Genomic DNA, 11,892 nt, shown 5'->3' with positions numbered 1-11,892 from the left:
TAATATTTTATAAAATAAAGACGTAAATGTAAAAAATAATTAAAACAATCCAGCAATTGTACCGACATCACAGAGTGTGTGCAGCGTGCATAACAATTCATAAAGGAATTCATGAGCGACGCTTCCAACCAGGAGTTTACTCATCCTGTGTCTCCCTCTAGTGGCGACAAAGCAGACATGCAAGCTGTGATTTATGAATTATATAGTAAAGGTTGAATTTAACATTTCCATAAACCGCCTCCATATGTATTGTAATTTCTTTTGTATGAGATTAAGCTCGACATTATTTACTTAAACATTGAGTAAGTGTCAATGAACCAACACTTGAGATGATGATGATTGTGATATCTGCTCTTGTTTTAATGTTTGTTTCTTAATTAAAAACTATTAACAGAAGGGAGCTACTTCTTAAACTGCACATTAGATGATTTCAGTCACATTAATTATGTTCATGTTCTGTATCTGGTGATTTTAATGCTTCTTGTTTTATAGAAGCAGTACTTTGCTAAATCATCTCCTATGTGTTTTTTTCTTCTTCTATTTTGTGTATATATATATATATATATATATATATATATATATATATATATATATATATATATATATTTGGCTTTCATGTGGTAGACCGACACAAATTACTGAAAATTTGTACATGGAAATGATAGAAAAACCTTTAAAAATGTCTAAAAGAATATACAGACTTAAAGGTGGTGCGTGCAGATATTTTCCTTTTGCCATGAAACCTCTAAATAAAGCTGGCGTTATCTTCAGAAGTCACATAATCAGTGAAATAAGATCCACCTGTGTGCAATAAGCATTTACTGTAACTTAACCTTTTTGTAATGTTTGTGTAGGTTCATTACGTAACAAATCCAAATATTAACTCATTTTAATTCCTGGTTGCAATGCAACAAGAGGAAAGACTTTGATTGAATACTTTTGCAAAACCCTGTAAACATGTAAATGATGCATAACCAGGTCAAAAACAACAATACACAATTTACTGGATTCATACAATATGAGGCATTCAAGAGAAAAACACGTTTTTGTTTGTTAGGCTTTTATTGAATAAGGCACATACGAATGTTGTTTTAATGATGACGTGAGAGAAAAAAAGGAGATTTCAACTTTATAAAAGTAGCAAAACCTTCTGTTAGTCATTTTTAAAAAGGTCAGTATTAAAAGAAACAGATTGCCACAGTTACAAAATTGTATTATAACGGAAAAAAAAAAACATGTTTCAGAGTCCGGAAAGAAAAGAAAACACTTTGGTATTTGTCTTGTTGTGTTATGCATGCTTTTAAAAAAAAGGAAAAGGATTAAAAAATATTTGCATTGGAACAAGGTTGCATCCCAAATAGCTCTGTGTGAACTTCAAGATACTGGATACAGACGTTGCCAACGCTGAGAATCTTGACTGGACGGACTAGCTGGAGATGACGTTGTCGCATGGCAGCAGCGGGCTGGCGCCAACTCTCTTGCCGCATTCGTTCTGCAGAAGTGGAAATGCAAAAACCGAGTCCAGTTAGCTTCATCGCAAAGGCTTTTTCCTCAAAGCAATAGTTGGATTTGTGGACATGCGCTTGAAAAGGTTGAAAGGATTGAGTCGTTAACTTTAAACTTGCCATCAGCAGCAGCAGCTATGAGTTTAGCTTAGCGTAGCATAAGAATTGGAAGCACTGGGACTAAGCTAGCATAGCGCTGTCTAAAGTTTACAGTTCGGCACATAACGCCCCCATAGCACTTGTCTTATGTTTTCTATTGAAAGTATTCAACTACAGAGATACAACAACATGTAAGTTAGTGAGCCTTCGTAGCTCAAGATGGATTTCTCACAGTTTCCCGTCTTCATGCAAAGTTAAGCTAACCAGCTGCTGGCCGTGGCTTCATGTTAAAGATACAGATATCAGTCGTATCAATCTCGTCATCAAACTCTCAAAAGAAAGTGATCAAGCGTAATATCCCAACAATGTGTTCTTTAAACAACAGATGGGATGCATCACATCTGTCCCTGCGTCTTCTTCACAATGAATGTTTGAATAATGAGAATATCACTAAACAAAACTATCAATATCTGTAGGAGCTATTTGTTTGATAATAGTATTATTTTACTCACAAGTAGTATTGTTTTGTTATTTGCTTATCTAGGTTATTTTTTTGATATATTAGGATAGTTTTTTCTTTTGATAGTTGTTAGTTTAGTCTAAGTATTTGTAGTTGTTGTCTAGATTTACTGACTTTTGGTTGTTTATTTGTTTGTTAACTGTGTAACGCTGTGAGCACCTTGGGTTTATGTAGAGGGGCAGGCCGGTACAGGACCAGCATGCACCTGGGTAGGCCTATGTTGTTTTTTTCCTAGCACAGGAGAGGCCGCATGGGGAGTTCCTTTGTTCTAGTGTTTGTTTCCTTGTTTTGTTTAGTTAAATAAATGACCAGAAAAACGGTATCCTGCATGGACAATGCATTCTTTTGGCTGCGCAATCCACATACCCACAATGCATCAGTGGCCCTTTGATTGATGTTTGTTTGTTTGTTTTGATGTATTGGACAAATGGCCGCTACACAACCTTCATTTGGACGAGTGTGAAAACACACACGTACACGAATGTCCACACAGCTGGAATTAATACATTTTCCTCAATGTTTTCAGACGACCACTTCAGCTCTTACCATGTAGTTGACGACATTGATGTGGTAGGGGATCCCGCCCATTTCCTCACACTTCTTCATGTTCATCCTCTCCGGGTCTCCAGCAGCCAAAACGGGAGTGCTGGGGTCAGCCTGAGACAAACAGCAGCACCAATCCAATGAAGCCCAAAGCATTTATAACATTTTATTAAAAAAAAAAATAAGACTCAGTGGGTTGTAATCGCATTGGACTCTAAATTGCCCATAGGTGTGAATGTGAGTGTGAATGGTTGTTTGTCTATATGTCTGCCCTGTGATGAACTGGCGACCTGTCCAGGGTGTACCCTGCCTTCGCCCCTTGACAGCTGGGATCGGCTCCAGCGCCCCGCGACTCTAATGAGGATAAGCGGTTAAGATAATGGATGGATGGATGGATGGATGGGTTGTAATCGTCGGTCGTCGTCTCCATATTTTGTTCTCCTAATTATTCTGCGTTGACACGGCAGCCGGAGGATCGACTCACCGGCTCCATCCCTCTCTGGATGGACAGAAGGTCTGACATCCTGTCGCCGAACTCGGGAGCAAAGTTTTCTGGGTTAATCGCCACGAAACACTGACCCTGAAAACACAAAACCAGCGATGACGACACTGTGAACTGACCCAACGCAAACAGTGAAGAGAGCCAAAGGTGCAACATCAAATGCCTGGCATCGGACTTATTGATCGTGCTTATCGGTCTGATACCAGCTTATCGGTTAGATACCAGTGTCTGTCAAAGAGGCAACTTTTTTTTGATGTTTCTTGGCTATTTTTGACTGAGAGGTAATCATTTCAACAGCTGTTTCGGTCCACTATCTAGTCAATAATTTGATTTAATCAGCAGTATAACAACTGCTAAGTCACAAGCTGCAACTCGAGGTGGTGTCGACACTTTGACTGGAGGAACATAACACATGACATCATCAAACCAGCGGGTTGTATTTCAACTGGTAGCAGGCAAACTTCAAACTGTAAAGCAACAAACGTTCTGTCACGCAACACTTTATCGTGTTCAAATAAGTATTATTTTCAACTTTAGATGTACACACGCAGCTATGAGCTACGTGCAAATCGACACACTTCTCATTTCACGTACAATAACACTAGAGGACAAGGGTTAAACCGGGTGGACATGCTCTCTGAAACACAACAAATGAATAGATAACGTACCAGGTTTGCGACTCGGTCTGTTACTTTCCACGTGCGGATGTGTTTGCTGTACTGGGCACCGGCTAAGATACCGCAGAACACTTCCACCATCATGCCCAGACCGTAGCCTTTGTAACCTCCTGAGGACGACAACAGAGACACACACACTTCATTACAGACACACACACTTCTTTTACTTCATGTAGAGACAGGATGAATGTGAACTCAGGCCTCATGAACAAACAAGCGGGCCGATACTGACGAAGTGTGTTATTAGTAACACGGACCTGGAAGGAGAGCCAATAAGAAGCCGGTGTGAGTGACAATAACATTGTTCTGAAGGCATTTAAAGACAGATTTGTGCGTCACCCAGCCCCGTTCAGGTCGACGGTTACTCCCGGATTTTCAGTTTGTAGAAGTTTTGTGTTTTTTTGTGATTGAAAGCACGGGTTTGTAACTTTCTGTGAAAATAGTGGAACACCAAGTGTCTGTTTTATGCAGCGCAAAACAGACTTTCCAGTCAGAGAAGTGTTTGCATAGCAAACTGTGCAATTCCTCCTCCCTTGTGAATCACTCACAAGGGTCAGGGAGGAGGAGGAAGATTATTCCAGCATCCAAATGTGAGAAAAATCTCTCAAATCTAACCACAGACATAACTTTAATATGTTATTGGAATGACAGTTCAGACTTTCATCAGCTGGTTTCTGACCTGTGGCTTCACTTCCGCCAATGGGCACCAGTCCCCCGCCGCTCAGAACTCTCTTGGGGTCGGTGGTGAGCGTGCCCTGGGCGTCACAGCCCCAGCCCTCGGGGATGGTGTCTCCACGCCGCTCGTGGAGCTCCACCTGTGCACACGAAGCACTGAGACGTGAGACTGCTCAAAGTTGGAAAACCCCAGGTGGCCTCTTGGATGCTCATTTGTTCAGTGGCTACGACGGTTGTGCTTCTGCAAAACTAGATTCAGATTTATGTCCGAATCAACCAAGTTGGTGTATAAATTAAACTCAGAGCTGACTTGTGCCATGACCCAATGCAACAAAATCAACCCCCTTCAGGGTAATGTCTCTTGATATACGGTTCTGTATGTAAGGCGTCCCCGATGTCTTACCTTTCCGAGTGCTACTGCGGATGTGGCCATATCCAGAACAAAGCTGTCTCCGTCTTTAGCCGGCGCCGCCACGCTGATGGGGTTGGTGCCCAGAGTGCACTGCAAACAGCACGTCGTGTTAAGAGTCTGAGACGTTGGTTATGGCATGAGGTACAGTTTATTCTGGAGAATCAAATCATATTTTTTTTTACCTCTTTACCACGTGTGGGAACCACCAGTGGGGACGTGTTGGTGAATGACATGCCCTGTGACGGGCAGATGATGATTAGACATGCAAACATTTGGGGAAGGAACCGCACATTTACCTCCATTACTTAGCAAAAGGACATTTTCTTAACTCACAATCATGTTCTCCTTCAGAGCTTGCATTGCATAGTATCCGGCGATACCGTAATGGTTGGAACCTGAGACAGGAAACATGATCGTCACCATTGTTTTACTTGTCGGGACTGAATGACCACTTTAGTGAAAAGATTCTTCTTTTAGAAGCTGGGAAGTGATTTTACAGCAAAAATGTTTTTTAATCCGTACATTTTCCTCTCTAAAGTAAATTAGATTAATTAAAATCCAACACACTTTGTACACTACAGAGGCTTGGGTTTCTTTTCCCTCGGATTTGATTGCCTGTTATACGAGTTAAACATGTTTATAACGCAGGTGAACTCAATCCAAAGGGATGGCACAGCTCTGTGCAACAGGTTTTTAAATCGTTCCCCTACAAGATACAGCCGATCACAGCAACAGCGTTGGGCATGCTGGGACTCACCGTGGGCCACCACCCAGCCAATGCCGGCTTCTTTCGCCTTCTTGATGGCCAGCTGCATGCAGAAGTTTCCCACCACAGGACCCAGGAGGTTCTTCCCATCAACCAAAGCTGTGCCTGCGCTCTCCTTCTCCACCACCGGCTCACCGTCCTTGGCACAGATTCCCGTCTGGATGTCCTTCACGTACATGTCTGAGGGAGAAAAAAATAACATATACAAAGACCTCAATCACAAATGATCACCAGATTTAAATGAATGTAAAAAGTCAAAGGCTTCGTTTTCATTCGGAGGCCTAAAACTCTGCAGTACTTCATCTGTCTGGCCAGCTGTTTTTTTTTCAAACAAATTCTGGTCTGTTTATATCATAGTGCTTGGAATTTAACCGAGGAAATAAGACTGGGTCGTCCAAACAAAACAAAAAAAACTGTTTTACATATAAAGCCGAAGATATACTCGCTTTTTTAGAGCAAATCAATGATCAGGAAATCGTGTCCACGCAGCTCTCAACAATACATTGATATGTGTACGGCCTCAGAAATGAATGCAAATGCTTTTCTGTTTGTCTGTGCACTATATTGTAATATTTTATATTCTATTAGAAATGTAATACGTTTCTATTTCTGCACTGTGTTGATTGTTGTTATTTGTGTAATGTACGCACCACCCGGCAAGACAAATTCCTCATATGTGGCAAATAAATAGTTCGGATTCGGATTAAAAAGAAAGTATAAATCTCTCTTATGTTTTTACTTGTGGGCCGCTGCTCCAGGATTTTCCCTTACACTACACAAGAAGTTTATTCTGTCTTCATTTTTAGATCGACAGCGGTTAGTTTGAACGTTTTTTGAGGGGGGTTCCAGCGGCAGCGGGTTGTGCTGGACGACCCTGATATGGACCTTTAACATGTGACGGTTTGTTTCTCAAGAAGCGGAGCGGCGTCACCACATTCCAGTGCACGGCTGCTGACATGAACAATGAGTGGGAAGTGTGGCAATGGCCGCTCCGCCCCACCTTTTAAAATCAAAAACATGCAGACGGTGAACCTCCAGCCCATCACTGACCCATGCGGTTGAGTCCGTGGCTGTAGTGGCCCCTGTGGTCCCCCTCCACCAGCACCTCGGCCAGGCTGCGGGCATGATGCTGCTGCGTGCCCACGCTCGTCATACACCGCTCGATGAAGCCTTGCACCTCCGTCTTGCTAATCAGGCATCTGCAGCGAGGGGGAAACGCATGACCTGGTGATGATACCTTTGAATATGCATGTGTTATACAGCGTACATAAAATAACCGAGGCTAGACTTTGCATTTTGAAGTGCTGAGGAAGTTAAAAACGTTACGATAATCAAAGTGCAACGTCATGTTGTGGTTTCGGTAAGCAGATGGTGTCGTGTTAGGTTGATGATTATGCCACTAGGCCGTCTCTTTTTATTGTTCCATGTCCTCTAATAAAGACCTAATGGAGTTGCAAATCAAAAATGACTTTGGTACTTAAGAGGCAGAACATAAACCTGTCAAGTCAACACTAATGTGTGGCGGGTGTTTGCTCTGTTCTTGAAACCGACATGTGTGTGAGAGACAGAGCGGCGGGGTCAACGTTTATGTTGCAATGCAGTCCCTATTTGTGCTCCGCATTTTATAGGATTTGATTTGACAGGACGCCAGCGCCGCACTATTAGTTTGAAGTCCATCGTTGCAGCAGCGATTGCCCAACCTGTGCTCACACAGAGGATGTAGGTCATCACGCTAAAGCTACGCTCCATTACAGTACGGTGTTACTGCACACAGAGCAGGCCTCTGAGGTAGAAATGCTGTAAACAGAACCGTTACTTACGCCGTTGACTTCACAAAGCAAAGGAAAGTCTGAGCTGTGTAAATATAGGAACCGGCAGGACTCCATGTACCAGATGATGTTTTGGAAAGAAAAAAAAAATCCCTCCCCAAGCGATAAACAGTGGAGTTACTGTCTCTGTTTCCTGTCGCAGTTAAAGTCACGTGCATGAAAAACCCCTCAGGGGTTGGCCGTGTGGAAGATGTGTGCAATACTTTTAGACATGGTCCTATCTAAAGGGGTCAGTGAAACTGAGATTATTGATAGTCATGCCTTTAATTCTGAGGTCAAACTTTGCAATTCCTTCAATTTTGATCCAAAGGGGTCAAATATGAATGTAGCTGTCACATGTTTGGCTAAATACATGACTAAATAGAAAGCACATGGTCTCTCAATCAGCACAAGACACAAATAGTTCATCCCCCCTGTGGCACAAGAAAGATTGTTGAATGGAGGACAAACAGAAAATGTAAAAACGGAGTGCAGAGTACAGATCACATCGACAAAAGGACGATGATACCATTGTAATGGTCACCGAAAAAGATTGCCACAGGGTAAAGGTCAGATGATCTTTTCTGTGAAGGGTTTGATATGCGAGAGAAATGTCCAGATGTTGAACAATAGACGTTGTGATGCACGGTGGTGAAACATGTTTGGACGACTAAAAAGGACCAGATTAATCTTTAAATCATGTTTTTATTGAGAGAACATATAAAGAATAAAGGTCTCCGAGTGTTTTCTGGTGTGTAGTGCTGAAAACCTGATGTTTTATTCCTTCCTTCCTTCTCCGTTGTCCTTCCATCCTCTACTCCTCCTTCCCTCGTTTCCTTTTTTTTTTTTTACGGGGTATTCAGTGGATGGAGAACAGAAAGTTCTGGAATGCTTCATAATTGAGTCCAGATTTGGGCTGTGGGAGCTGGATGGGCCTCATGTTTGGATGCTTCTCAGCTCCTCTCCAAAATAACAGTACGTTCTGTACAAAAGACTCTGCTCAAAAAGCAATAACTCATCATGCAAGTCAGCCGCTCTTCTGCACCTCAGAGAGTTTATTCAATGATTCATCTGCTTTACGCTGCTTACTGTAGTTTAGGTGTTGCCAAAAATATACTCAGCAGAAGGTGAAGCTACAAATGAAGAGCATCAACGAGATTTACTTGTTGTTATGTCAACAACATTCTTGCAGAAACCTCAAAGTCAGCGTGCAGGATTATTAATAAGCAGCATGCACTTCTGATGCAACACAGTCTTTCCTGTGCACACCTTTAGCGAATCTGAACTATTTCAAGGTCAAATGTCTCCACCCGTTAACCTTGGAGCCTTGTGTGGACACACACACACATACACACACACACACACAAATCATCACTGGTCCGTTTCTGGCCTCCACAGAGGTAATAGCAGTACCGTCTGCAAAGAGGCGGAGGGACGAAACACATACCAGCTCTAATGAAATCCAGAATGGGGCCCATCCAAGTATGGAGGAGGTCTTAAGTGGAAACTTGTGCAATGTCTTATGTAAGAAATGTTGGAAACTGCACACAATGTCCGAGAAATAAGAAAACTTTGACCGGGGCTGTGTGACGGAAGTCTGACATCTTTCAGGCGGCCGGCGCCAAAGGAAGTCTTATCAGCGGCTGTCAGCGCGTCTCAAGGTCGCACTGAGTTTGATTAGGCGCTACAAACAGCGAACGCATTTCAAACACTGTCTATGCAATTACATATTTCACATCTAGAAGAAAGACAGCCGCACATGATGAGGGCTCGACTGGATTCTCTGCGGACGACGTAATGGCGAAGGTAAAAGAGGCCCCTGCTTCCTTTACTGGTTCATGTTACAAGTTTACTGGGACATGTACAGTATGTGTCCATAAAGGCGCCAACGTAGAACAAACAATGGACGACGCTCCACCCGTAACTCTTGATGCATTCATAAACTGCTCCAAAAGACAATTAGAGGAACGTGAGAATCCTCTTGAACGTGTGCAGAAGGATGTGTGCTTACCTGTTGAGTGTTTATTTAACAACATGGAATGAACTGGACACATGATGAGGGCTCGACTGGCTTTAAAATGTAAACTGAGTTGACTTGATTAACAGACTGTGCAGACTGAGAAGCAAATATTTGCAGCACTCAAAAAGTGCTCATGAATAAAAAAAAACGCTCGAAAAAGTAACTGAAACTATTTTGCATTTTAAAAGTGGAAAAAGTCTGCACGGAAACGGGCGAGATGAAATCTGCTTCTTTCTTTTTTTTTAATCACATGTTTTGCAAAAAGCATGCTCATCTGTTGGGGCAGACAGGAGGAGCTCAAACAGAAACACTGCGCAAACTTTCGTTCGTTCCACTTTGCAAGACGTCATTGCTGAGCACCAGAAGTGAGAAGAAAAATAAAGTGGAAGAAGTATTTCAGGGCCTCGTCAGCAGCAGTGCTACACTGAGGAAATACTCGATTACAATTGTGCATTCAAAAAGTGACTCAAGTCAAAGTGCAGCGAAAGTAAAAGCACTCTTCATGAAAGTAATAATAACTGCTTTACAGTGCTTTCTTCTACTTTCATGACGCTCCACTTCTGCAATTCCCATCATAAAAACCATAAAGGCTGTTTTTGTTTTCCTGTCAGCTCAGCAGCCTGTCACGTGCACGCGCAGGTCGACCCTCTCTCCTCCTTGGATGTGGAGCCCCGGCACCGAGTCCTCACCTGGTCATGGTGACTGTCCCCTCTGTGCGCTGCTGCGGGTCGGCGGTTGTTGGTTCTATCCCTCGTGTGGCTCTCGGCTCCTGGTGCTGGAGATCTGCTGCTGTCGGTGTGATCAACGGAGACAACGCGGCCAACTTCCTCCTCGGAACCCAACAAAAGTTAGGAAACGCCCCTCGTTTTTTCAAAGCTAGTTAGATGTATGTGCGCGCGTCTCTGTGTGTGTGTGTGTGTGTGCGTGTGTGTGTGTGTGTGTGTGTGTGTGTGTGTGTGTGTGTGTGTGTGTGTGTGTGTGTGTGTGTGTGTGTGTGTGTGTGGGCGGGTTGGAGGCAGAGGCGTTGCCGCCCCGCAGGCCGGTGTGTTCGAGGCTCCAGAAGTCCCGTGAGTTGTGCGTGTTTTTTTTTTTTTTAACGCTGGAGTGTGAGCAGTTGGAGCGCACGTGTTGTACTTTCGGTTATTGCCCCCCAGACAAAAATACCAACGGAATATTGCCACGAGGACGCCGACTGCGCAATATCAAGAGGGAAACCCTGCTTATTGTATTTGTATGAAACCAAATCTTTGGGATAAAGAAGTGCAACTGCATTAATTTGATAGAGCATTCTTGATATAATTGTGTTAATAATAAGGATTTAACCAAATTAATGAGATAAAAAAAACGCTTCATAACACACTACCTGCATCGTACTGCATATATGTACAGTATATGTGATTTTCCACAGAACTTGTTTATACAATACAGAAAAGGTGCCTGCAGAATATGCAACAAAAACATATATAATACAACTTTGCTAAAGTCCTTGGTTCTTGTTCTTTGTAGTCAATGTGAGTCTGGCTTCAGGCTAAGGTGTGTTCAGGTATGTGAGGGGCAGGCAGGGAAAGGGACACACAAAATACGGGTTGGATGAAGCCGGGGAACTGAGCTGTAACGTAAAGACGTGCTCACAAACAGTTACCTTTCAGTTATGTATGCTTTTGTTTCTTATGTTTTGTTGTTGTTTACAATTAGTATTTCCCCCTTACTTTATTTCCTTACTTTTTTTTTTCTAAATTCTGTAGAAAACTAATGACAGACCATGTAGTGGAATAAGTGGTCAGATCTTTTTGCTTAAGCAGCAATACTGTACTGTTGACATAACTGACTGTGAGATCATGCATTCAACATGTGTACTTTCTACTTCAGTAAGAGAACAAAAGGTCAACATATAGTGAAAGTACCAAAAGTAAAAGTAGGCCACTCATCGTGCAGATTCAGAATAATGCATGTTAATCACTGGATTATAGTTATCAATATGCAACACTTTGATGTTGTGATAAAGGTACGAGCTCATCTGAGTTACTTTATCTATGATATTGTGTAAATTGGGCAGTGTGTAAAGTAGTATCTTAACTTATAATACTGAATCAGCAAAGTACATATTACCGTAAGTTATTAAATAAATGAAGTGGAGTAAAAATAACAATGTTTTCCTCTGAGATAGTAATAAAAGTGTGAATAAAAGTAATAAAGTAACCTCAAAATTGTACTCAAGTAAAGTAAATGTCTTTCTTTTCACTCCTGGTGCAGACGGTATCTTCTCTCTTCACAGTGTTTAAGTGGTCTTGAATCAGAGTCGCTCTCCCGCCCAGGTGTATACGCAGTAACAGATTCCATGCTTATGTAACCTCACATATTCTCA

General features: G+C 42.3%; 1 protein-coding gene across 2 annotated transcripts; it reads right to left on the bottom strand.

Annotated features, from left to right (window-relative positions):
* Positions 1-1,058: 1,058 nt before the first annotated feature.
* On the bottom strand, positions 1,059-10,489 carry LOC137804090 (uncharacterized oxidoreductase YjmC-like). Of its 2 annotated transcripts, XM_068603064.1 has the most exons (11): positions 10,217-10,487; positions 6,750-6,898; positions 5,691-5,879; positions 5,267-5,328; positions 5,116-5,169; positions 4,925-5,023; positions 4,526-4,661; positions 3,838-3,956; positions 3,152-3,247; positions 2,671-2,781; positions 1,059-1,492 (listed from the first exon to the last, which is right to left on the bottom strand). In XM_068603064.1, the coding sequence occupies exons 1-11, from the start codon at positions 10,222-10,224 to the stop codon at positions 1,427-1,429; spliced, it is 1,089 nt and encodes a 362-aa protein (XP_068459165.1). In that variant the 5' UTR covers positions 10,225-10,487; the 3' UTR covers positions 1,059-1,426. The 2 variants fall into 2 exon arrangements, with proteins under 2 accessions (XP_068459165.1, XP_068459166.1); XM_068603065.1 differs by lacking the exon at positions 6,750-6,898 and having other exon boundaries at positions 10,217-10,489.
* Between the last annotated feature and the right edge of the window lie 1,403 nt (positions 10,490-11,892).

This window comes from Clinocottus analis, unplaced genomic scaffold, assembly GCF_023055335.1.
Source record: "Clinocottus analis isolate CAN_PGR_092001 unplaced genomic scaffold, fCliAna1.0.p SCAF_6, whole genome shotgun sequence".
NCBI classification, from domain to species: domain Eukaryota; kingdom Metazoa; phylum Chordata; class Actinopteri; order Perciformes; family Cottidae; genus Clinocottus; species Clinocottus analis.
This window is presented reverse-complemented; position numbering and strand designations above follow the sequence as displayed.